Source organism: Rana temporaria, chromosome 8 (genome assembly GCF_905171775.1).
Source record: "Rana temporaria chromosome 8, aRanTem1.1, whole genome shotgun sequence".
NCBI classification, from domain to species: Eukaryota; Metazoa; Chordata; class Amphibia; order Anura; family Ranidae; genus Rana; species Rana temporaria.
The window spans coordinates 93896141-93923994 of NC_053496.1; the positions used below are offsets into that span (position 1 = coordinate 93896141).

A 27854-nucleotide genomic window follows, 5' to 3' on the forward strand; every position below is an offset into this window, starting at 1 on the left:
GGCCGAAACAACTAATCGATTATGAAATTAATCGATTAATCGGCCAGTAACATAATGGGGTTAAAAAATGAAAATTAGCCCTTTTATAGTACAAAAAGAGCAAATCGCTACTGTAAATATTACTTTCACTGTCCCACACTAAAAAAAATGAACCCCTTACAGTAGTGATTATTTGCTGTTTTTTTGTACTTATTTTTGTTTTTTTTAACCCCATTATGTTACTAAACATCTCAGGCCGGGGGTCACACCTCCTGTTTTTTGGTGCTTTTTGCAGAAACACACTACAGTTCAGTTACATGTTTTCCTATGGGACACGTTCACATCCATGATTTTTTTTCAGCTCCTGCTTATTTGGAAAGGGCAAGGACTTTTTTAACGCAAAACGGTGCTATTTTTTATTTTTTTGGGTTCAATATACTTCAATGGAGAAGCTGCAGAAAAGCATGTAATGTGTTTTTGCGGCAATTTGTGATTTGTAGTCTGCCCAACAACAAATTGCCCCAAACATTTTTAAAAATGCAAAAACATTTTTTAAGGTTATTATGTGATTAATCAAAACAATAATCGGCCAACTAATCGTTCGCTACAGCCCTACCCTCATTCTCCACACTAGAGACTGACTGGAGAATATTCATTTTTATTTTGCTTTTATAATATATATCTCTCTCATTCACATTGTACTATGCACAATAATGCATGTTGGTGTGTGCTTTGATGTGTAATTCTGTGGGTTTTAGGGATTTCATTCAGTATGATTAAAGAGTAACTCTTTTGTTGAAGAAAACATTCTCATCTAGGTAATCTATGTACATTGCAGGGATTTTAACAAACTCGGTTGCAGATTTCTACCTTTTGTTATATTGGAGAAATAGCTGTTTGTATCCATGTTCAGAGTGAATCTGTATGGGAGTGGTTTTATAATTATCAACAGCGCCTGTAGGACTCTAAGGAGCAAAGCTGCAGGGTTTGCATCCCTTTAGAGCCAGTTCACACCAGACACAGTTCCGTTCAGTTCCGTGTGCTTTTTTCATGTACAAAATGCATACACAGTTTTTTCCATGTATTTCAATGGCTCTAGTTCATACCATGCAGTCAGTTTCCGGTGCAGAAACTGACTGCATGGTGTGAACTAGAGCCATTGGAATACATGGAAAACCCTGTGCATGCATTTTGTTCAGAAAAAAAGCACACGGAACTGCGTCTGGTGTGAACTGGCTTTTGTTTTTAAATTTTTTTTAAGTCGGCAGCTACAAATACTGCAGCTGCTGACTTTTAAAATAAGGACACTTACCTGTCCAGGGCACCCGTGATGACCTCACCCGATCTGTCCCTCGGGTGGAGGCATCTCATCTTCGGTAAGGGAATCGAGAAGTGAAGCCTTGCAGCTTCACTTCCTGGTTCCCTACTGTGCATATGCGAGTCGCGCTGCATGTCCTCACTGGTGCCTGCTGCCTTCTGGGACCTGTGTGTCTCCCAGAAGACGGGGGGAGGAGGAGGAGGAGCCGGACATGGCATAGATTGCCTCAGAGCCTGCAGTGATTTATGCACGGAAGTGGAAGCAAATACCTGGATTAGACAGGTATCTGCTCCCCCCTGAGAGGTGCCAAATCAGACACAGGGGGGGGGGGGGTGGCATTCTGAAAAGCGGAAGTTCCATTTTTGGGTGGAACTCCACTTTAAAGGGTCACTAAAGGAAAACATGTTTTTTGCTGAAATGACTGTTTACAGGGTATAGAGACATAAAAGTTAATGGATTCCTTTTAAAAATGATTACAAATAGATAAAAATCAATCATATAATGTGCCTGCAGTTTAGTTTCACTTTTAAACTGGTTTCATGTTCCTGTGAACTAGAGAGACACACAAAACAAAAACAAACAAATCCAGGGCAGTGTTTTGTTTTTAAAATGAATCTGATTGGTTCTGTTAAGTTTTAGACACACAGTAATGACAGCTTAGACCATCGTGAAAAGCTCCCAGTATGATGGTTATAAGGAAACGGACAACCAGGAAGTGTGGAGATCACAGCATTTTTACAGCAACATCAAAGCAAAAACGAGCAATGAGGACATGAAACCAGTACTGCAGTAAGGTAAAGGAAGCTATTTAGCTAAAAAAAATAATTCCTTTAGTGATCCTTTAAGCAGTAGTCCTAGCCAGAAGTGCCTGCTTCCTAACAAGAATGGTCATTGAGGGGCTTGAGATGCCCGCTTCCTATCTCCTGTTGTCTGGTGTCCTTTGCTAGGAGGGAAGTGATTTTAAGACACCTTTTACACTGGGTCGGTTTTCAGTCTCTTTAGAAAAATTTTCCACATAGCCTCTGCTATGTGCCTGAAAACCGCCTCCCATTCATTCAAGGGTGAATTTTTACACTGGGGCAGTGGGCTTGCAGGACGTTCCAAAAAGTCCTGCAAGCTGCATCTTTGGGGCAGTTTGGGAGCGCTGTATTTAGCACTCCCAAAACTCCCTGCCCATCGGAAAGAATAGGCAGTGCTTTGGAATAGCCTGAAAAGCGATTCGGCAGCACAGGAGTTTTTTAAACCTTCTTTGGGGTTAAAAGCGCCCCGCTAGCTCCCAAAGAGCACCGCTTAAACAGCGATAAGCCGCTAAAATGAGTGAAGCCAACATGGCTGCGGCCCCAGTGTGAAAGAGGTCTTAGAGTGCATTGTGTGCTCTACCCATGTGTATGTGTACAATCGCTTACATGTGTACAGCATAAAAAAAAAGGGGTTCAGAAGCGATAAGCTCAGATTAAAGTTGCCATGTGCGTGGACTCATTAGCTATACATGGCATGTTTTTTTGTTTTTGTCTTTCTGCATGAGACTTTAAAGAGCTAATGTGTGTAAAAAAAGCCTGTCCACGCATTTTACACAATGGGGACATCACCAGTTCATACAGGCTGTAAAAGTAGGCTTAGTTCTGAATAAGCAAGTCTCTGCTGAACAAAGTATCAAAATATCAAGGTATTGTATGCTGGGCTAATTATGCAGATATTGCAGACTGTCAAACTCCGTGACCACTTGAGATTTTTGATGCTGCAGAATACCTTTCCCGTATTATCTCCGATTATGAAAAGTGACACTCCTGTTATGTCTCTCTGCTCACAGATCTTGGAGGGAGTTTGGCTGGTCATTGAGATATTTCAGCAGATGATAATTTTGTGGTATACTTTGCATTCATTTCTGATGTTGGGTGGTCCACGTTATGTAGAACTATTTTTAGTGGCTGGACGATAAATCTGATCTAAAAAAAATTATAATTTATAAGAGTGTAGGCCATGCATAATGACTGGGTGACAAGTTGTCTACAACAGAGGTGCACAACCTGCAGGGACCCCACCGAGCTTCCGCTTCAACCATGTTTCCGGTTATACGGTTTTCTCACTGTTGGTACCCAGACATGAGAGAGATGCTGAGAGGTCGGAATAATGACTGACTGCTAATTGTAGTCAGTCTTTGAGTGGAAATGCGATACTTCTAAGAACCAAGGCCTGAGGTGTGCCTTGGCCTAGTTAGTCAGTATGCCTGAAAAGAGGGCATATCCTGAATGTAAGAAAGTATTATGAGTATGTATGAAGGCTGGGGGGGGGGGGGGGGTGGGAACCCAGAAATACCGCCAACACCGGCCCCAACAGAGGAGGATGATTAAATAGCCCTCTCCGACTCCTCCCATAAATACACACTGGCCTTCAGCCAGCCTTACAGTTGTTGTCAGAGTCTTTGAGTGGAAATGCGATACTCCTGATTGCTTTTTTTGCAAAAAGGGGAAATTGAACTCTTGTGGAATTTTTCAGATATGTTGTATTTAGTTCATGTTATGTTTTAGGCCCCTTTCAGACGAACGGCTGTTTTGCCGCAGCTAAAAGCATGTTTATGTTTTGCTGGAATTCAAGACTCCAGGCACAGCGATTAGCTGCATTTGTACAGTGCTTTTAGCTGCGGCACGATATTGAACGGGGATCCGACTTGGATCCCTGCCAATACCAAGCACTGCGTTTGGTATGAATCTTGAGGGGGAACTCCACGCCAAGTTTCAAATAAAAAAACGTCATGGGTTCCCCCTACAGGAGCATACCAGGCCCTTGGATCTGCTATGGATTTTAAGGAGACATCCCGTTCGCCGAAAAAACGGTGTGGGGTTCCCCCCAATATCCTTACCAGACCCGTATCTGAGCAGCAGCCCAGCCGGTCAGGAAAGGGGTGGGGACGAGCGTAACCGTGCCAGGCCGCATGCCCTCAACATGAAGGGCTTGGTGCTTTGGGGCAGGGGGGCGCCCTGTGGCCCTTCCACCCCAAAGCACCTGTCCCCATGTTGATGAGGACAGGGCCTCTTCCCGACAACCCTGCCCGTTGGTTGTCTGGGTCTGCGGGAGGGGAGCTTATTGGAATCCGGGAGCCTCCTTTAATAAGGGGGCCCCTAGATGCCGGCCCCCCCACCCTAGGTGAATGAATATGGGGTACATCGTACCCCTAGCCATTCACCTGGCAGAATTTTTAAAAAAAAAACACACTACACAGGGTTTTTAAAGTAATTAGTCAGCTCCGGGGCCCCCCTCTCTTCTTTAGCTCTTTTACAAGGGGGGGCTTTCTTCTTCGGGGGGGTTGTGTTAGTCTTCACCGCCGTCTGGTTCTCTTCCCCCAGGGGGGGGGGGCGCTTTCTTCTTTCGCTCTTTTACAGCGGCCCCCCTCCCAGGCTTCTTCGACGACTTCGGCAGGGGGTGCCCGGGCTTCTGTCGCCTTCTGCCTTCTTCGATGTTGATAGGTTGCTTCCTCCCGATGTAATGCCGTGTGTGTGGCTCGCACCAATTTATATAGGCCTCTTATGATGTCACAGTCCCATCATGCTCCAGGTGCATGGAGCATGATGGGACTGTGACGTCATAAGAGGCCTATATAAATCGGTGCGAGCCGCGCACACGGCATTACAGCAGGAGGAAGCGACGTGTCACCATAGAAGAAGGCAGAAGGCGACAGAAGCCCAGGCACCCTCTGACGAAGAAGCCCGGAAGGGGGGCCGCTGTAAAAGAGCTAAAGAAGAAAGCGCCCCCCCCCCCGGCAGAAGAGAACCAGACGGCGGTGAAGACCGACACATCCCAACCCCCCCCCCCCCCCGCAGAAGACATCGAAGGAGAAGGCCCCCCCTTGTAAAAGAGCTAAAGAAGAGAGGGGGGTCCCCGGAGCTGACTAACAAATTACTTTAAAAATCCTGTGTAGTGTGTTTTTTTACATTTTTTTTCCCGCCAGGTGAATGGCTAGGGGTATGATGTACCCCATATTCATTCACCTAGGGTGGGGGGCCGGCATCTGGGGGCCCCCTTATTAAAGGAGGCTCCCCTCCCGCAGACCCCGACAACCAACGGCCAGGGTTGTCGGGAAGAGGCCCTGTCCTCATCAACATGGGGACAGGTGCTTTGGGGTGGGGGGGCCACAGGGCGCCCCCCTGCCCCAAAGCACCTACCCCCCCATGTTGAGGGCATGCGGCCTGGCATGGTTAAGGAGGGGGGGGGCACTCATCCCCACCCCTTTCCTGACTGGCTGGGCTGCTGCTCGGATACGGGTCTGGTATGGATTTTGGGGGAAACCCCACGCCGGTTTTTCGGCGTATGGGATGTTGCCTTAAAATCCATAGCAGATCCAAGGGCCTGGTATGCTCCTGTAGGGGGAACCCATGCCGTTTTTTTTATTTGAAATTTGGCGTGGAGTTCCCCTCAAGATTCATACCAAACGCAGCTGACACAGTGCACTGCGGTTACCTGCGGTTATGTGCCGATAGCTGCGGAATTTCGCAGCTGGACGCATTGAGATCTATTTTTTCTATCCGCACAAAACCGCGGGGAACAAAACCGCAGGTAACCGCAGTGTGTGAATGATGTCATAGGAAAGCATTGTGTGCTTCTAGCTGCGGTAAAATCCGCAGCTAAAAGCACCATTCTATCCGTCCATGTGAAAGGGGCCTTAAGCATTGGCATTGTTTTTATTGCTTTTGTTCACAGTTTGATTCAGCAAAACATATCCCAGTGCAAGTCCTGAATGGGATACTGTTGTATTTATATTGCACATGTGACCTTGCTGTCCAGATCTATCACAATCTCTTGGGGTGTGACTCTTCCAGGTTCACTGGGTTTATAGACAATGAATGGCAGAAGTGCTATCTTTTTTGTTTTTAACTTTTATAGTACAATTTAGATTTGTTTCTGCTGATAATACTGTAACTACCTAAAGGGGGTTTATAAAGTTAATGTAGGCTAAAGCCTTGTACACCCAATGAGAATACTGGATGAATGATCAGATTATCGTACGATTACTTTGAAAGTGGTATTTTTCATCCTATTTTCTAATCGCGTGTACTGAGTTTAAGCTTGGCTATGCATGGATCAAAATTCAGCCAGTTCAGCAGGACAGATTGGGCAGAGTAGTTTGTACACAAGTCAATTCATTGATCAACTTGTGTACAACCAGCCTGTTGGGTCTGAACTATCGCTGCCGCTGGCTATAGCCGGCAACACTGATCATTGTATTCTGAGGACGGGAAAGGCCCTACTTTCTAATTTCTTTTTTTTTTTTTTTAATAAAAGTTCTGTTGCCATTTTTCTTCCTCGTGTCAGACAAAACAAAGAAGGGTTTTTGAAGGTTTCACAAAGTAAGCTTTCAGGAAAAGATCCTAGACATGTAGGTTTGCTAGAGAACAGCTGAACACAAGTAGTGCATTTCATATCCTATGCTACTGAGCTGCTGTACTGTCCCACAGCCTTTAAATGATCGTTGTGCCTGTGGGCCCTTTCCTCCCCCTGACCCCCCTCCCAAGCAAATAACTCTCAGGGGCTGGTGGTTGCACTGGTACTACCAGCACCATAGTCCATAGACCTGTATATTCTTGCTGTATGAGGATATATATCTGTGTGTATCGGTGCTAAACTACTTTGTGTCATTGGCCAGTCCAGGCTGTTCATCTGCTATTGTCATGTAAACGTGTATAGTTTGTGATCTCTAATTGTGACTTTTGTATTCTAGCTATCGGGAATGCATATGCAGTGTTAAGCAATCCAGAAAAGAGAAAGCAGTATGATCAGTTTGGAGAAGAAAAGGTGAATCCATCTCGACACGGACACTCCGACTTCCACAGAGGGTTTGAAGCAGACATCTCCCCTGAAGACCTCTTCAACATGTTCTTCGGAGGAGGATTTCCTACTAGTAAGCATATCTACTGCAGATCATTGATTTATCAGCTGAGTGTAGTTGGCCTTTTAAACTGTATGTGATGCTGGATATTTCTTGAGCAACATGGTCTCCTAATACGTGAACCTTTTCCAGGTAATGTCCACGTGTACAGCAATGGCCGAATGCGTTATACCAATGCTCAGAGACAAGACCGGCGGGAACATCAAGGAGATGTGAGTTCATTAAGCTTTTTGTGTTCCAGACCAATAAGAACATTATCATTTATAATTCTAGCAGGGTTATTACTGGATGTGATGCCCTTAATAAGATGTGTTATAACTTTTCCTTTCTCAAACTTGGACTCCAAAATATCTGACTATGCCGCTAGGTTTCTATTTTGTGACTTGACTGTAAAGTGAGCATGTCACCACTAGAGGGAGCACTATGACTGACTAAATGGGTTCAGAAGCTATACACTATTGCTCATTCTGTTTTTTTTTCTTAACAAAGAAGTTGATTCCAAGCATATACAGAATGTGTGTGTATAGCGGTTTGGGCCTCGTGCACACAGGACGTTTTTACTAATTCTCCTTTCCTCCTGCCAGCTGCATTTTGGTAGAAAAAAAACACCTAGCACTTTCAAATTTGTTTAATGTGTTTAGGCACGTTTTACAGGTGTGAAGCGCTTGGGTGTTTAATTAATTTCATTGGTCAGAATAATAATAATCTTTTCTGGCCACTAAAATAAATTAACATTAAAGTGCTAAACGTGCCTAGCGTTATCAGGCGTCTAGAAGAATCAAGTGGTTTTTCTTCAAAACGCTCCTTTTCCTGGATACACTGGCAGGGTTTTTGTTTTTTTTTGGTCTCTAAATGCCTAAAAGACTATGTGAGCATGGACACAGACTAACATGGAAGGACATTATTGACTGTCAACCCAATTTATTAGTAGCAGAGTTTTGTGCCATGCCAGCCACCAATGACAGCAGAAAGTATGTTTGCGATACTATATCTAACTCGGTAGACTGAAAATGCATCTCATGTCCCTGACCTGGTCCCCTGCTTTGTTTACGAAGGGCTCATACCCACAGGCACATTCCTACTTGCAGTGTACACAAGTTGTGTATTTTGGTGCATACAGTCACCCATAAACATGAATAAGTGTACGCAGCTGTAAACAGGTGTGCGCTACTACTTGCCTAAATTGGGGCACGTGTACAGACTTAGGCTGGCTATACATTATACAATTTTCTTTTAGATTGACCAGAACCATGTAATATGAGGTCACACCTAAACACATTCACTCTGTATGCAGGCAGGACCTTACACTACATAGTCAATTTCCTTTAAATTTAATTTTAACTAAGAAAATTGTATAAATGTATGACCAGCTTTAAGGTCCTGAATGCAGATTTATATGTGCACACATACACCAGTAACAGAACATTCCTCCTTACAACCTTGCACTGTAAAGAGAAAGTCACCCTTGTGCATGAGCCATAACGCTGTAGTAAAAAAAACTTGCAGACGTACACTTGAGAGTTTTCTTGCATTGACACGTCGTACATACTGGTACACTGACCGGATATTGGCCAACATTCGGCCAGTGTGTACAGCAGCCTATCCGGCTTCTGTTAAAGGACATGCTTGAAAACCAGTATCCGACCAGCATCCAAACGGCGCTTGCTAGGAGCGCAGATCAGCGTGTTTTGGCGGGATGGGTGGTCACACAGGAGGTCGGACCTTCCACACAGGGACCATTCAGAGAATGCTTTACATTGAATGATCACCTCGTCCAATCTAAAAATATTTTGCTTTCATTCAGAAAGTGAAACGCCTTCTCTGAATGGTGGCCAACCTCCCCTGTGTTTACAATGCAATATGCCAGCCGTTCAGTACGAGACCCAGAAATAAGTGGAGAGCACTGGGCTAGCGGGGTCTACTTCAATGATTTTCAGTTTCTAGGGCTATCCGTCAGGTATAGTATAGTCGTAGTCTCAGAACTCCAGGTATGTAAGAATATACCATACTTGGAATTCATCTTCTAACAGTAATCATTGTTTAAAGTGCTTCAAAAGGCTTAAGGTTTTTACCATTATGCATTGTTTGCCTGAAGGTAAAAACCTTCTGTGTGCAGCTCCTGCTGCCATTAACTACAGCCAGTGAGGAGGGAGCAGGGCTAATCGACACACCGAGCAGGGCTTGGGAGTGAGAGCGCACAAGTGTCCCCATAGCAAGCTGCTTGCTATGGGGACAATCAGCAGGTGGGAGGAGCCAGGAGTGCTGGCGGGGGAACCAATAAGAGGAGGATCGGAAGCTGCTCTGTGCAAAACCTGCGCACTGCAGGCGACATGTTTAACCACTTGAATATATATATATATATATATATATATATATATATATATATATATATATATATATATATATATATAAATATAAGACTTTAGTAACAAACATTTTATAATTACCTGCTCTGTGCAGTGGTATTGCAAAGAGTGGCCCCGATCCTCCTCTTCTGGGGTCCTCGGCTGCAATCTTGGCTTCTTCTTCTATTTATTTATTTTTTACAGCGACTTGCTAGGGAAAGAAGCGTGCTCCCGACCTGTGTCTATGGAGCCGTGCGCCAAAGACTTTCACAGCTGGACTTGGGCTCGCCCCCCGTTTTTTTCTTCACTGCACTTGATTGACAGCAGCAAGAGCCAACGGATCATGCTACTTCTCAAATGCTGTGTAAAGAGGAAATAAGGGGAGAATAGATGCAGCCGTGCACAGCGCTGATCTCTTCTCCCCTCTCTTTTCCTTCACACAGGGGAAGGGGGCACATGGAAATTGAATGTTTTTTTACCCTAATGCAAACAATGCATTAAGGTAAATAAACGTTTTTAAAGTTTAGTAACACTTTAAGGTCTTCCCTATAGCAGATATACTGCTACATAGCAGCCCTCCTGTGCAGAATTGTGTGTGTGTGTGTGTATATATATATGTATGTATGTATGTATGTATGTATGTATGTATGTATGTATATATATATATATATACATACATACATACATACATACATACATACATACATACATACATACACACACTAGGGTTGTCCCGATACCACTTTTTTAGGACCGAGTACAAGTACCGATACTTTTTTTCATGTACTCACCGATACCGATTCTTTTTTTTAAATGTCATGTGACAGTTTTCAAACCACAATACAGACTAAGGATATTTTCTTTAGAATTATGAAGAACTCTAACTCAAGACATTATAAAAGAATAAAAATGAATAAAAATGTTTTGTTTGCTTGTCACGCAGTAGTAAAAAACTCAAAGAATTTTCATAGAACATGTTGATAAATACAAAAAAAGTATTCTATTCAGGCATCGGGAGCATTTGCGCGAGTACAAGTACTCCCGCAAATACTCGGTATCGGTCCCGATACCGATACTAGTATCGGTATCTGGACAACCCTAATATATACACATATACACACACTAGGGGGCATGCCTTTGTGATTACTCAAAGCAGAAGCCAATCTGCGGGCGACAGCCACTGGACATCCCCTGCCACTATCCAATCATCGGGCGGATACTCAGAAAGGAGCTTTGCCCATGTACACAAGGCAGAGCTCTGTCCTGACTGGAGGGAAGGGATGGATTTTGTAAAAATCCATCACTTCCCTTAGTAAAAACAGTTTACACAACAACACTAGCGCCCTAGATGTTTGACCCCTTCCCAGCCAGTGTCCGTGCCTATTTTTAGCACTGATGACTGTATTAGTGTCACCAGTTCCGGCAAAGTGTCAGTGTCCAATGCTATACATTTTGCACACAATCAATATGCACTTATTGGGAAATTTCAAAACGGCGCATGCGCAGTTCAATCGGCGCGGGGACGCGCTTCATTTCAATGAATCGCGCCCCCTACCCGCCGAGAGATACACTGCGCCACCGTAACTTATGGCGCGAAATCTTCCTGGATTCGACTTAGAGCCAGGTAAGATACGGCGGCGTAGCGCATCTCTGATACGCTGCGCCAGGGAAATTCTATGTGAATCTGGCCCACAGATTTGTATTATCCCCACACAATTTGAAGTTTATTTTTTTTCTTTGATCCCAAAGCAGGTATTAATAATGCTATTGTCTGTACAGGGAAGTCTCGGAATGTTTGTCCAGTTGATGCCTATTCTCATCCTGATCATTGTATCGGCACTAAGTCAGATGATGGTGTCCAATCCGCCTTACAGCCTCAGCCATAGACCGTAAGTAGGAAATCCTTTTCTGTCCTTCAGGTTCTGTAAGCATTTCCTGTAGATCCAGGATTCCTCTTCATGCTTATATAATGGTAAGACCCCTTTCACACTGGAGGTGTTTTCCAGGTGCTTTAGCACTAAAAATAGCCTGAGCTGCAAACCCAGTGTGAAAGCCCGAGTGCTTTCACACTGGGACACTGCGCTGGCAGGGCATCAAGAAAAGTCCTGCCAGCAGCCACCGCTTCATTGAAATCAGTGGGCAGCTCTGGTAAAGCACTGCTTTTAACCATTTTACGGGCACTAGCGGGGGTTAAAAGCAACGCTAAAAATAACGGAGCTTTACCGCCAACATTGCTGGTTGATTTGTTCACTAATGTAACGGTTGCTTTTTTTCCCCCCTTCTCAGAACACAAAAAAACTAATAAAAACCAGCTGTAGACTATTTTTATTTTAGAAATCTACACAAAGGGCAAATTACTAGGGCTGTTACTGATTACAATTTTCGTGTTCGATTAATCGATTTTTTAATCGACTAATTTCGATTAATTATAACGCACATACAGATCCAACTACTTTTAACTGATCTCCTTGCATTGCAACTCTGCATTAGTCAGTGGTAAATGTGGTATACACTATATACAATCACCCGACACTAGTTAGTTTCCACAATCCATGACTTAACTTCACAGTTCACACAAATTAGTTTTAAATTCAAATTGTAGCACTGATGCAAGTAATTTTTTCTTATTAAACTTTAAGAAAAACGTAGAAAGTTAGTTTAACTTTAAATTATAAAACGTATCTAGTATATTGACTGTCAGTCACTTTATAGTAGGCAAGTAGGCATCACTTTAGCCAGTCAGGCAGACATACCAGATTGTTTACATTTTCTGGAAGCAGACATGATCACATTTTATTGACAATATACCCTGAGGAACTGAACAGTCTTTCGCACTGAACAGATGTTGTCGATACACAAAGAATCGTCTGCACAAAACTGCTTAGAACAGGAAAACAATGGTTTTTTTTGCCCCCTTCCCCCGATGGAGCCTGATGCATCCTCCTGCTCCACAGATACAAAGGTACCTAAATCCAATGGGTGCAGTTTGCTCGCATCCAGCAGGGCAAGTCTCACTGTCCGGTGACGTCAAGAATATTGATGGATCAAAAAAATGAAAGATTAATCGAGGAATTAATCTTTAATTTCCCCAGCCCTACAAATTACTGGAAAGGGGAACAGTAGAGGATAAGTTTTCTGCTTAGGCTGGAAAGAGAACATTCTTGCAGCTGTGGTTCTTCATATATTGGTCTTCAAACCCCATGGGTCATGTGATGGCTGGGTACCTGGAACAAGGGGAAAAAGTACTTTCAAAGACTGTATGATAAATCACATGGAGAAAAAACAATAACATCCAGCATTGTAATGGCACCTGTTGGGGTGTCCTCATTTTTTCATGATCCAACTGAAAACCCTTTTCTCACCTGGCTCCCTCCCAAACGGTTGGTGGGGGGGGGGGGGGATGCTGTAGATTAAATATCTGACTCACGAGTTCACTTCCACTGGTGCTACTTAAATTTTTTCTGATTTATAGCTAAAGTTGGTAACCAAATATAGTGTGTGTTTGATATGAAAAATAGGACTACTCCAATATGGGCGCATTACCAATGGAATGGTTCTGAAAGGTCACCTCCCACTTTAACATTAAGGAGCCAGCAACTCTTTTGTAAAATGATTGGTCCCCACATCTGCCACAGAACTAAGTGCTATAAGAAGACATTTTTTAAACGGGTGCAGATATTCTTATTATGCAGATTGCATACAAGCTAAATAAATGTATGACTAACTTATAATATAAGATGTGACAGGTTAGCAATCCTAAAGACAGTATTGATAAATGTCATCTAGTGTATCTCCATATCCTTCTCTCCATCTACTCTTTTTCTCAATTATCTTTCTTTCACATTTGTGATAACAAAATAATGACGCGGATGGGAGGAAACATCCATCATTGTAGGACACTGTACAGAAACAAATCATTTGCTATATCTGAGAGGTCTTATTTAAGTTTGTACACCCAGGAGTGCTGTGATAAATTTAAATAAGATATTATATATATTTTTTTATTATTTAGGGCCAGTTCACACCACATAGTGCATTTTTCTCTGCATCAAAAACGCATGGAAATTTGGTTATATGGTTTTCAATGGCATCGTTCACACCAGTGCTTGCAGTTCCAGAAAAAAAAAAAAAAAACATGCTGCATTTTACCTGCACTGGAACGCTGTAAAAACACATAAAAATCACTGGAACGCACCTAAAACACACTGAAACACTTTTGTCCTTATCCAAGGTTAATAAGAAAAAAAAAAGAGGGGTGAAAAGAAGCAATGGACTGCATCAAAAACGCACCTGGAACCCATCCGGATTGCGTTTCTATGGTGTGAACTGGCCCTTAAAGGGGTTGTAAAGATGTGTTTTTCATTTTCTAAATTGGTTCCTTTAATCTAGTGCATTGTTTTTTCATTTACCTTTTCCTTCCATTTCCCTTCTAAATGTTTTTTTTTTCTTGTCTGAATTTCTCACTTCCTGTTTCTCCTCAGTAAGCTGTTCTGACTGACCTTCCACCACTCGGATGATGGGGGCAAGCTTACTGAGGAGAATCAGGAAGTGAGAAATTCAAACAAAGAAGAAAACATTTAGAAGGGAAATTGAAGGAAAAGGTAAGTGAACCAACAATGCACTAGATTAAAGGAACCAATTTAGAAAATAAAAAAACAAACCTTTACAACCCCTGTAAGCTTTTACATTCAGGTGTGCACAAAGTGTTTTGGTACCACTAGAGGGCACTATTGTGACAGCAGCGTGAGAACATTTAGTGATTCTAATTGTTCCACAACTGACCCAGGTAGTTTGTTTTATGACCTGAAAAGTCTCACCTGTACAAGAAATGAGAGCCTGTCTCTAAAAGGTACAATAGGTTATGTATACAAGCCAGGGCTTACTCTTCTGGTCTAATTATGAGCACAAGGTCAACCGCATGTCAGAACCGGTTCTAAACACTTGCACTGCAAAAAGTCATAGACCTCTTTCACATTTTCAAGCGTTTTTGCGTTATAATAAATAAAAAAGTGCCTGCAAAGCTCACAAAAACTGCTTCCCATTAAAACCAATGGATGCTTTCACACTGGGGTGGTGCACTGACGGGAGGTGAAACTCCTGCAAGCAGCATCTTTGGATCACGTTTGAAGAGCAAAATAAGGCACCTCAAAAGCGCCCCCCTTTCCATTGAAAAGAAGGTTTCAAAATGGTTCTTGCAGCAGTTTTTTGAGTCGCGTGACCTTCCAATAAGTGCTCGCTGTTTTATAGGCAGTTTTCAAGTGCCTCAGTGTGAAGGGGGTCCTGGGCTCCATGCACACTGGGCTTAAACGCCAGTTATTTTGGCAGAAAAAAAACCTCACATAGAGCATGTTTGTACAGGAATTTGGGAGCGTTATGTGGGGGGGGGGGGGGTTCTGCCTCTAGAGGTATATTGTAAGCTCAGCATTTAATCGTCCCAATGTCCATGTACACATAGGATAACATTGAGCTGCCCATACAGGCAAAACACTAAACTCCTCTAGAAGCAGCATTTTATTTTGAGGGGCCATGCAGACTGGCTTAAAAAAATAAATCTGTCTATAAATACAGATGTTGGCTGATCACCTTCTGAAAAATGCTTCCTACTTAACTAAATACTTTGCGACTGACCTGGAACATGTCTGCAGATGGGAGGAGAGTAAGAGGTCCACAACTGCATACTAGTTCCTGGGCATAAACTGGGTATTTCATTCAGAGAGTCTGTGTAATGGCAGCCTCCATGTTTTTCTATTATTTATCCATGAATCATCATCCCCAAAATCTAATCATTTGACTGCTTTTCTTTGCATTCAGGTCAGTGGGTCATGTACATAAGAAGCTCACCGAACATCTCAGGGTCCCGTACTTTGTGTCTGAAGGCTTTGATGAAGAGTACACTGGTGGCAATCTGAGAAATGTGGAAAGAAGTGTAGAAGAGGACTTTATAGCTAACCTTAGGAATAACTGCTGGAAGGAGAAGCAGCAAAGTAAGTACATGGAAAGATCCAATCTCTCAGACATTGTGTGCCTCTGGCTCAGTTTGCCATGGCTGATTTTGACGGTTACCTGTTCTACACCAGTCAATTTTCTGGTGGTTGTAAACCCTTAAATATACCTAGTGAAGTGATTGGCCCTTAGGTGATACACAGATTAAGCCAACCCTCCTACATAAGTTGTACTTGTTTATCTGCAGTCTGATCAAGTTTGTCTGAGATTTCAGGGGGGAAAAAAGTGGGAGCGGAGAGCTGCTAATACACTCAAAGGATGTTGTTCAGTCCTTGTGATAAGAATAAAAATTATCCAAAATAAAATAATAAAGGGGCCCTATAAACAATTTTTATATATATCTCACACACACACACACACACACACACACACTCACACACTCAAAAGTTTACATACCCTGGCAGAATTTATGATTTCTTGGCCATTTTTCAGAGAATATGAATGAGAACACAAAAAAGTTTCTTTCACTCATGTTTAGTGTTTGGCTGAAGCCATTTATTATCAATCAACTGTGTTTACTGTTTTTATGTCATAATGAAAACAAACTACCCAAATGACCCTGATCAAAAGTTTACATACCCCAGCTCACTTATTAAGAAGTGATTAAACGGTACTGACTGACATATTCAAGGCTTTGGATATCTTTTTATATCCTTTTCCATCTTTGTATAGTTCATTACCTTGTTACGCAGGTCTTTTGACTTATTTTCTACCTCCTCATGGTTCCGGGTCTAACCTGCTTAGTGAATCCATGTGAGAGCTAAACTCATTCTTTATTTTATATAAAGACACTAATTTGTGATTTTTTTTTTTCAATATTAATAACACAATTTCTGCCAGGGTATGCAAACTTTTGAGCGCGTGTGTATATGTACGCACAAATGCATACATACGGTAGGTCCTGCACGCATCTGTTAACGGCGATCGTACTACACGTGAGGAGGTATCGCTGTGAACATCAGAATGAGAGCAACCTTTAAAGGCCTTTATAGGTTTAAGTGTCATCTATGGATACATTTTTTTGTATCAGTGTATGGGCACAGGTGTGCACAATTTTAACACGTCACATGTTTGGTAACTATTTACTCGGCGCAACATCATCTTTTTTATTTTACCCAAAAATTGTGCTTTAAAATGCATTAACCATTTAACGACCAGCAATGTATCCGTATGTCACTGGACTCTCGGTGGTTATACCAGGATGATGCCTGCAGACACCATCCTGGTACCGTTTAGAACCGCCGGTCGGCTCTCTTGTAATAGCAATCGGAAGGGAGGTTGGCTTTTGATCTGCTGTTTGTGATGGTAATGCGGAAACTATAACATGACATCACTTCTAGTTGATCTGGATGTCAATGACGCTATTTAAAAAAAAAAAAAAGTATTCAAAAACACAGATCTTGGTGTTTTGAATGCTATTATGGACAGATGAGAGATTTGGGGCCTTATAGACTCCATATTCACCCATTAAGGGTACCTGTCATTTTTCTGTTTTATTTTTTTTGCCATGTGGTCCCTTCACTTCCTGTCTCATAGCCATAACAGGAAGTGAGAATCCCTGCAAAGTGAGGGAAATCTCTGGTTGTCAACTAGAACTACTGTCCCCATTGCAGGATTTTCATTCTATTCCTGTTCTGGTGACGGCCCAAAATGATCACCAAGACATGGAGAGGGTGAATCCGGCAATAAAAACCTGACAAGCGTTCTTATCCCTCTCCACTCTATCCAAAACTAAAAATTGTTTGCGTTTAGTTATACTTGAGGTTCGCTATAAAAAATACAACTTTTGTTGTAAAATGAGGACCTTCCCAAACGTATCTAATCACCCTGTATCCAGATAAGCAGGTCTTTACAAGGAGATTGGAATGTGTGGTGATCTTTAATTATCCCGATAAAATGCTTCATTTTGGTGTCTCTAGCTATAAATTGGTGAGAGTACTGAGCAAATTCTGACTACTTTCTCTTTACTTTCAGAGGAAGGATTACTATACCGAGCACGTTACTTTGGAGATGCAGACCTCTACCAGAGAGCGCAGAGGATGGGCACCCCTAGCTGTAACAGACTGACGGAAGTCCAAGCTTCAATGCATGGCTAGATCTTTCTGAGCACACTGAAGAAACCGCAGGTACACACAGAGCAGTTCAAAAAGGTGTAGAGCTACCAGCCGCAGGCATCATCCCGGTACTGTTGTTTAGAGCCGGCGATCGGCTATCCAAACATAACAACCGATGCGGCTAAAAGCCGCTCGGTTGTTATGCGGGAGGGGACATCCTGCCACCTCTCGCCGCTCTGACCGGGCCTCCCGTCCCACCAGGAGACCCGATCCTCCATCCGCCGCGTTCTGTGTCCAGGCGGAGACTGACACTAAGCCGTAAAACGGCTTTGATTCAGTCTCCGCATTGAAACCACGGAAGCGGCGTCATGACGTCACTTCCGGGTTTCTCGGCTGTCAATGGCGCCGGATTTAAAAAAGTACACAGTATTCAGAATCGCCGTTTTCGGCGATCTGAATACTTTGAAGTGCAAAGGAGGGCTCGGGGGTCTTTTAGACCCCCGATCCCTCCATAAAGAGTACCTGTCACCACCTATTACTGTCACAAGGGATGTTTACATTCCTTGTGACAGCAATAAAAGTGATCAAAATGTAAAAAAAAAAACACAATTTAATATTATAATAAATAAATAAATAAGAAAACAAAAAAACATTTTTTTTAAAGCGCCCCCCTCCCCGCGAGCTTGCGCAGCAAAGAAAACGCAGATCGTCAGAGCGAGAGCAATAATTCTAGCACTAGACCTACTCTGTAACTCTAACCTGGTAACCGTAAAAAAAGTTTAAAGTGTCGCCTATGGAGATTTTTAGGTACCGTAGTTTGTCGCAATTCCACGAGTGCGTGCAATTAAAAAACGTGACATGCTTGGGTATCTATTTACTCGGCGTACCATCATCTTTCACGTTATGCAAAAAAAATGGGCTAATTTTACTTTTTCATTTTTTAAAAATTCATGAAAGTTAATTTTTCCCAAAAAGTTGTGTTTAAAACACCGCCACATAAATACCGTATGACATAAAATATTGCAAAAATCGCCATTTTATTCTCTAGATTCTCTGCTAAAAAAATATATATAATATTTGGGGGTTCTAAGTAATTTTCTAGCCAAAAATATGGATTTTAACTTGTAAACACCAAATGTCATACATAGGCGTAGGCATGAAAGGGTTATATTCGGAGTTCTATTTTATTGGTGTATTTGAAATGAAAATAGGATTTTTATAATGGCTTACCTGTAAAATCCTTTTCTTGGAGTACACCACGGGACACAGCGCCTTAAATAATTACATAATGGGTTGTATGGTCACCAGAGGTGATTAGACACTGGCACAACCAATCAAAGACAGTTCCCTTCCATATTACCCCTCCCATCAGGGAAGTACCCTAGTTTTGTAGCAAGCAATAAGGTTCCCATAAGAGGGGGGGGGGCCTCTGTGTCCTGTGGTGTACTCCAAGAAAAGGATTTTACAGGTAAGCGTTTATAAAAATCCTATTTTCTTTATTGTACATCAGGAGACACAGAGCCTTAAATCATTATATAATGTGACGTCCCAGAGCAATGCTCAATATAAAGGGGGGGACCCAGATCCGAGCCGGCCGTAAATGGACAAGAAGCCCTAGACTGCTGCCTACAGTACACTGCACCCAAAGGCAGAATCCTCATGTCCTCTTACCAAATTCTATCAAATAGATGTAAATGTATGGACTGAAGACCAAGAAGGGGGAATCTTGTTCCTTAAACCATAAGCTTGAATAATTACTTGTAGAATCCACCGCACAATGGTGGATTTTGATGCCGCTTGTCCCTTCTTGGGACCATCTGGCAAAATAAACAAAACATCAGTTTTACGTATCTGAGCGGTTGCCTGCAGATACGCCTTTACTGCTCTCACTACAGCTAGAGAGTGCAATAACTTTTCCTCCTCTGTCTGCGGATTTGTAAAAAGGTTGGATGGGGTCGTAGAACAATCTCGTCTTTGTGACAAATTAAATAAGGCTTTTTACAAGAAAGCGCTGCCAATTCAGATACTCTTCTAGCTGAAGAAATAGCAATTAAAAGGGCCCATTTCCTGCTTAAAAGAATCAACGGAATATGGCGAATAGGTTCAAAAGGTTGCTTCTGCAATACTAAATTCAGATCCCATGGGCACAAGGGAGATTTGACTGGCAGGTTGATCCACAGTACCCCCTGAATGAAAGCCCGAACTAGGGAATGAGATGCCAGCGGTCTTTGAAAAAAGACTGATAGTACCATTAAGGGTCAAATATCGTTTCTAAGGGCCAATTTCATATCCACTCCTAGCTGGCAAAAGGCAAGAATCCTACTTATGTCATTTCTTTGAGGATTCCATTTGTTAGATTCACACCCTGAAACACATATGCTTTCCAGACTCTATAGTAAATATGCCTGGAAGCTGGCTTTCTGGCATTAATAAGTGTAGAAAGCACTGGACCCGAGATCCCTCGTTTCTTCAGAATGTGGGTCTCAGCAGCCAAGCCGTCAAATTTAGCTCTTGTGAGGAAAGATGGACCTTGCGACAGCAGGTCGTGACGAAGCGGAAGCTTCCAAGGTGTTCCTACCACCATCTTTATGATCTCGGCATACCAAGGTCTTCTGGGCCAATTTGGGGCCACTAAGATTACAGGAATTCTTTCCTTTTTGATCCTGCAAAGTAACCTTTGTAAGAGAGTGATCGGCGGAAACGCATAGATCGGTGAAAATGGATTCCACGGAATTATTAGAGCATCTGATCCATAGGCTAGGGGATCTCTCGTCCTGGACACCAAGTTGTCCAACTTCCTGTTGAACCTAAAGGCTAGCAGGTCTACATCCAGGGTCCCCCATTTCTGGCATATGGCCCGAAAGATATCGGGGGTGGAGAGACCACTCTCCTGGTAATAGTTGCTGGTGACTCAGATAGTCCGCTTGCCAGTTTTCTACCCCTGGAATGAAGATTGCAGAGAGACAAGGAACATGTTCTTCTGCCCAGCTCAAATCTGATTCACCTCCTTCTGAGCACCCTGACTGCGGGTGCCTCCTTGGTGATTGATGTAAGCTACTGCGGTAGCATTGTGGGATTGAATCCAAACTGGGTGGCCCTGTAACCTGTGTGTCCAGGTTCTGATGGCTAATTATACTGCCCGCATTTCCAGTATGTTGATGGGCAGGCTCCTTTCGGTCTTGGCCCAGGTTCCCTGGGCTGAAGCTTCTTCCAACATTGCTCCCCAGCCCATTAGGCTGGCATCCGTAGACGCCACCTTCCAGGTCCTTTGTTTTTAACCACCAACTGAAGCTTTGGTGCACCTGTAAAAACAGGCGCATGGGTAAATCAAGAGCTTGGATCTTCCTTTTCCAGTCGGCTAAAATACTGCCTTGACGTAGTCTCGAATGAAACTGGGCGTAAGGGACAGCCTCGAAGGAGGCTACCATCTTCCCCAAAAGCCTCATGTAAAGGCGAATAGATGGTCTTTTCTTTGACCTTGTGGATCAGGTCCTTTAGCGACTTGATCTTTGGCTCTGGTAGGAATACCCGGCTTTGGGCTGTGTCTATGATCATGCCCAAATATTCGACCCTTCTTTGGGCTTGTAAGTTTACAATTCATCCAAAATCTATTAGCCTCCAGGTTCAACAGGAAGTTCGACAACTTTGTGTCCAGGATGAGAGATCCTCTGGCCTACATATCGGATGCTCTAATAATTCTATGGAATCTATTTTCACTGATCTATGCGTTTTTTGCCGATCACTCTCTTACAAAGGCTACTTTGCAGGATCAAGAAGGAAGGAATTCCAGTAATCCTAGTGGCCCCAAATTAGCCCAGAAGGCCCTGGTACGCCGAAATCATGGCGGTAGGAAGACCTTGGAAGCTTCCACTTCGTCACGACCTGCTGTCGCAAGGTCCAGTGTTCCATCCTTCCTTACAAAAGCTAAACTTGACGGTCTGGCTGCTGAGACCCACATTTTGAAGAAACAAAAGATGTCGGGTCCAGTTCTTTCTACACTCCTCAATGCTAGAAAGCCAGCCTCCAGGCTTATCTACTATAGAGTCTGGAAGGCATAGGTTCCCTGGTGTGAAACCAAGAAATGTAATCCTCAAAGATATGACATAAGTAGGATTCTCGCCTTTTGCCAGCTAGGAGTGGATATGAAATTGGCCCTTAGAGACGATATTTGACCCTTAATAGTACTATCAGTCTTCTTTCAAAGACCGCTTGCATCTCATTCCCTAGTTCGAGCTTTCATTCAGGGGGTACTGCGGGTCAATCCGCCGGTCAAGTCTCCCTTGTGCCCATGGGATTTTTCTTGCAAAGAGCCTTATTTAATTTGTCACAAAGACAAAATTGTACTAGGACCCCATCCTGCCTTTTTACCTAAGGTGGTGTTGGCTTTTCATTTAAATCAGGACATTGTTCTGCCTTCTTCAAAAAGGATTGCACTCTCTAGATCTATTGAGAGCAGTAAAGGTGTATCTGCAGGCAACCGCTCAGATACGCAAAACAGATTTTTTTTTTATTTTGCCAGATGGTCCCAAGAGGGAACAAGCGGCATCAAATCCACTATCTCCAGGTGGATTTGACAAACAATTATTCAAGCCTATGGTTTAAAGAACAGAACTCCTCCTTTTTCTGTTAGGGTGCACTCTACCAGGGCGATAAATGCTTCATGGGCAGTGCATCACCAGGCTTCGTTGGCTCAGATCTGTAAAGCTGCAACTTAGAATTTGGAAAATGTGTGGACTAAAGACCATCAGGTGGACATGAAAGGACATGATGATGCTACCTTTGGGTGAAGTGTACTGCAGGCAGCAGTATAGGGCTTCTTGTCTGTAGCGGCCTGCTTGATCTGTGTCTCCCACCCTTCATGAAGCATTGCTCTGAGACGTCCCATTATGTAATGAATGGCTCTGTGTCTCGTGGTGTACAATAAAGAAAACAGGATTGTTAAAACAGCTTACCTGTAAAATCCTTTTCTTGTAGTACACCACTGGACACAGAGGTCCCCCCCCCCCTTCTTATGGGAACCTTATTGCTTGCTACAGAACTGAGATACTTCCCTGATCGGAGGGGTTATATGGAGGGGAACTGTCTTCAATTTGTTGTGCCAGTGTCCAATCACCGCTGGTGACCCTTAACCCATTATGTAATGAATGACTCTGTGTCCTGTGGTGTACTCCAAGAAAAGGATTTTACAGGTAAGCCATTTTAAAAATCCTGTTCAAGCATAATCAATTCACAAAAACTCTGAACACATAAACAAAAATACAGTTTAAAGCTACTCTGCTGCACAAAAAAAAAAAAAGAAAAGCAGTGAACATAAAACCTTTATATTGCACTCAATACCACCATGGTAAGGAGACACAACCCAGCCTACATCTCACGTAGGAATGGGCTTGGGCGTGTTCGGGATCCCACCTGCCCGATGTGGCCACCAATCACCTGAATTTAATAAGAAGATCATTCCGGAATATGAACTTCATCTAATTACTGCTGAGAATTGCAAACATTTTCAGAGTTCCAAAGACCCCTTTCACACTGAAGGCGTTTGCAGGCGCTATAACGCTAAAAATAGCGCCTGCAGACCGTCCTGAAACAGCCGCGGCTGTCTCTCCAGTGTGAAAAACCAGATGGCTTTCACACTGGAGCGGTGCGCTAGCAGGACAGTAAAAAAAAAAAAAGTCCTGCCAACAGCATCTTTGGAGCGGTGTGTATAATTCTCCTTCACTGCTCCCGCCCATTGAAATCAATGGGGCACCGCGGCTATAACGCTGGCAAAGCGCCTCTGTGGTTTTTAACCCTTTCTCAGCCGCTAGTGGGGGGGTAAAACTGCCCCGCTAGTGGCCGAATAGCTCCACGAAATTGACGGTAAAGCGTGGCTAAAAATAGCGGCACTTTACCACCGACGCCACCCCAGTGTGAAAGGGGCCTAAGATGGCATTTCCAAGGATGGATATACAAAGGCTGATTTACTCAAGGGTTTGAGACCATCTAGTAGTAGTCGTGTTCAACTGAACCTTTTTTTTTTTTTTTTTCTTTTTAGCTTATCCAATACATTTCTTCGGTTTTAGGCCCCTTGCACACTGGGGCATTTTTCATGCGGTACAGCGCTAAGTACCGCATGAAAAATCATGCCCTGTAGTGTTCAATGTGAAAGCCCGAAGGCTTTCACACTGAAGCGGTGCGCTAGCAGGAGCGCTGCAAAAGTCCTGCTAGCCGCATCTTTATCGCGGTATAGGAGCGGTGTGTTCACCGCTCCTATACCGTGCCTTCCCATTGAAATCAGCGGTAATACCACGGTATTAACCCTTTTTCGGCCGCTGGCGGAGGTTAAAACCTCACCGCTAGCGCCCGAATATCGCGGTAAATACGACGGTATAGCCGCGCTACAAATAGCGCGGCTATACCGTCACCGTGGCTGCACGTCTCAATGTGAAAGCAGCCTTAAGGAGTGTTAAAGTGGTTGTAAACCCTTTTTTTAAAACCTTATGCTACAGGTAAGCCTATATTAAGGCTTACCTGTAGCCAACGAGGATATCTCCTAAACCAGGGATATGCAATTAGCGGACCTCCAGCTGTTGCAAAACTACAAGTCCCATCATTCCTCTGCCTCTGGGTCTCATGCTTGTGGCTGTCAGAGTCTTGCTATGCCTCATGGGAATTGTAGTCCTGCAACAGTTGGAGGTCTGCTAATTGCATACCCCTGTCCTAAACCTACATGGTTTAGGAGATATCCCCTGTCATTGGAACATGCTCACTGTTGTAAACTGAAGCAATGGCACCTATGTGCCATTGCAACAGTCTCCGTACCGTTATCGGCGGTTCCCGCGCATGCGCAGGAGTGACATCTTCGCGGCTCCGGCCAATTACATTGCTGGAGCCGCGATACCCGGAAGTAACGCCAGGACGACATGTCAGCCGCTGAAGGGGAAGATGAGGACCGCTGCGGGGGCTTCGAAGGTAAGTAATACATAATGAGCTAGTATGTTATGCTTTGTCTTGCATGGTTTGTGTTTTTTAGGATTTTTTTAAGAGGGTTTACTTCCTCTAAGAAAATTCCTCAGCATTTATAGCCACACAAGTAGCACTTCTATTTTGATCTAGGGCTGCAACTATCGATTTGTTGGCCGATTATTGTTTCGATTAATCGGATAATAGCCTTTAAAAAAAAAAAAAATAGGCCAATTTGTTGTCGGGCAGATTACAAAACACATTAGATGCTTTTCTGCAGCTTCTCCATTGAAGTATATTGAACCAAAAAATACAAAATAGCACAGTTTTGCATTAAAAAGTCCTCGCCCTTTCCAAATACGCAGCAGCTGGAAAAAAAATCATGGATGTGAACGTGTCCCATAGGAAAACATGTAACTGAACTGTAGTGTGTTTCTGCAAAAATAACCAAAACAAAGGTTCAAGGTCCCGGCCTGAGATGTTTAGTAACATAATGGGGGTTAAAAAAAAAAAAAAATTAAGTACAAAAAGAGCAAATAATCGCTACTGTAAGGGGTTCATTTTTTTTACCGTGGGACAGTGAAAGTAATATTTACAGTAGCGATTTGCTTTTTTGTACTATAAAGGGCTCATTTTAGTTTTTTTAACCCCATTATGTTTCTGGCCGATTAATCGATTCTGAAAATTGTAATCGATTAATTTCATAATTGATTAGTTTCTCCCCTATTTTGATCCACTCACACGTTGAGAATGTTCTCACAATAAAATGGATAATTAAAAGTGAATCTTTTCACATTTTATTGGATGAACATTCTTCAATTCTTTAGTAAATGAGCTCTGCATGTCATCTGTTTTCTATTCTCATTAATAGAATTGTGTTTTCAATTTTAGACGATCAATATGGGTGATTTGTAGTAGGCCAGTTATATGTCTGAAATGAATATTGATTAGCAATCAGTCACTAACTTGTTCTGGTGTAAGGTAAACTAGTAGTATGAAATGACAGTTAACTTTGCAATGAATTGCTACTTGCGTTAAGCCCCTTCACACAAGCTGTCCAATCAAGTTCTGCCTGTCCGTTTTCCGACAGACCCTCCAGTCTCAGCTATGGTGCGGCGGATGTCCGCTGACACCCATCGCCACCCAATCAGGTGTGCCAAAAACAGACAGATGGTGGTCCTATTCCCCATCCTTCTGGCGGATCAGATGGACAAGGACAGGGGGTCTGTTTACAGCCAATTGCCCTATAGAGGAGAGCAGGAGTGCATCAGTACCATAGGTAGCCATTTGTCCCCTTTGTTTAGCGACTGATGGTAATAACAGCAAGTGATTTTATTAGCGAATAAAAAAGCCCAGCTAGCTCTGAGACCAAACCTTTCATTAATTGATACTGAGCCATACATCATAGTAATTCTTTTGATCTTTATAACATTTAAATGCAGCCTACTCCTAAATCCAGTGTTTTTTTTTTCTCTGCAGATCTTCAGAGCTGGAAATTTTGGCAATACACGGGAGGGCTCATTTCCTGTCTGGGGGCCTGCAACGCATTGCTTTCTAGTGCGTTACGGACTCTTCAACTGCAGCCTGATTACAAATTGAGATATGTCAATGCACAATCCTCCTGACATTGTTTGGCAGCAGGACAGAATCTCTGCTCGGCTTCTTCCCACAGTCCCCACATAGTCCCGTTGCCCATAGACTTTAATGCACCTGTAGGATAATATACGCTCGGCAGCTGCTCGGAACAAACCCCAACCGATCTCTGCCCCGACTGTCTGGATCCCTTAAGACTGTGGCCTATTACACCTTACAATATGTGGAATCAGAAGACTTTTAGAACAAAGAAATGAATGAAGAAAATCTATTTAGAATTACTTTCTAGCTGTATATATGTTGTACTTTTAAACAGAAATAATTATCCAGATATTGGATTAAATTTGTTTAGCCAGTATCTGTTATTCTATTTAAACCATTGTGTGAATCTTTGTGTTGGCATTGGCCAAGAGCTGAGTCTTTCATATTTAAAAATAACTGCATCTGATGGAATATATTTAATAAATTTAGAGTCTTTAAATGTGTAATCTTCCTGCTAGGGTACATTTTATTAAATACCTGCAGCACTGGTTTAAAAAGACGAAATTCACCCTAAACTGGTATTTTTGGTTTTCCGTGATTGTTTCCAGGTTACATGTGGACTTTATTTTGCACAGCAGACTTTTCAGTTACAACTGTTGGAGTGTGGATACTGCCCCAGCTGATTTCTCCATAATGTAGAATATATAAAATCGGCGGGGAGTCCAGCTGCAAGAGGGAGCAGACACCAAATCTCATTGCCGTATTCTCTGTAGATGGGGTATTTGGCACAGGCAGCTTTTTTTTCGTAGAACTTATTTTCTGTCTTCAAAACTTGGTGAGTCACTGAACTAGAACAAGCATGCAACCAGTGAAGTCTAAACCTATATAATAAATACCCTGTAATTCTATTCTCCATGGCAAACCTCAATGCAACCATGATGGTCAAAAAATGGCGTGCATAGCATGAAATGCACACAATATCTACAGCAGGGGGTCAGCAACCTCTGGCACGTGAAGAATGCCTCGGAAACCCACCTCCCACAGACCAGCATTTATGGCTGGAATCAACTTCTTTCCTATCTGCCTCAGTTTCCACCCACCTCTCTGCTTGCCTACAGCAGACATTCAAGCACTGGATGGCCATATCTAGGGGGTGGTGTGCTGCACATTCCACCTCGATCGGCACAGCATGTAGCTGGTGATTTCAGTTCTGACCTGTGTAATCCTCAAATCAGAATGGCTTCACAGCTGCAACAGCCAGCTACTCACTTTGCAGATCCAGGTTGTGTATGGAAAATAATCAGATCTTAGGTGATGGAAAGGAGCAGCTCTGCTGAGTGCCCTGTTAGCAGTGATCCCATCCTCTGTACCACTGACACCCGTCCTCTGCCCTGCTGACCTCACATCCTGTGCCCCCTAACTTTTTATTTTTTTATTGCACGGGCTAGAATCAGTCCTGGTGTTGATTTGCCTGATCTTATTTTGGACTGGTAATTAACCAGCTATTGAGAACTAGTAACTTGGAGCCATTGCAAGAATTGGGACTGAAGTGTGAAAATTTAGGAATTGGGGTGGTCTGACTTGTTATGATGATGGCATTGGGACTGATATGAGGTGTGATGGTGTAGAATTGGTGCTGATCTGCGGTGAACCAGACCCAAAAACCTACAGTACCCTTTTTCAAACCGCGGCTGCCCCGCACATTTTAAACCGCATCCAAGTCAAATTTATGTGAACCCGGCTGAGGTGCATGAACT

General features: G+C 43.1%; 1 protein-coding gene across 1 annotated transcript in view; it reads left to right on the forward strand.

Moving 5' to 3' along the window:
• Nucleotides 1–26672, forward strand: part of DNAJB12 (DnaJ heat shock protein family (Hsp40) member B12) — a 70302-nt gene extending 43630 nt beyond the window's left edge. Inside the window, exons 4-9 of the mRNA XM_040362309.1 lie at nt 7011–7190; nt 7311–7390; nt 11303–11412; nt 15335–15507; nt 17501–17652; nt 26002–26672. Of these exons, the coding sequence (XP_040218243.1) occupies nt 7011–7190; nt 7311–7390; nt 11303–11412; nt 15335–15507; nt 17501–17622 (665 nt within the window). The 3' untranslated portion in view covers nt 17623–17652; nt 26002–26672. The remainder of the gene's footprint in view (nt 1–7010; nt 7191–7310; nt 7391–11302; nt 11413–15334; nt 15508–17500; nt 17653–26001) is intronic.
• The last annotated feature ends 1182 nt before the right edge of the window (nt 26673–27854 follow it).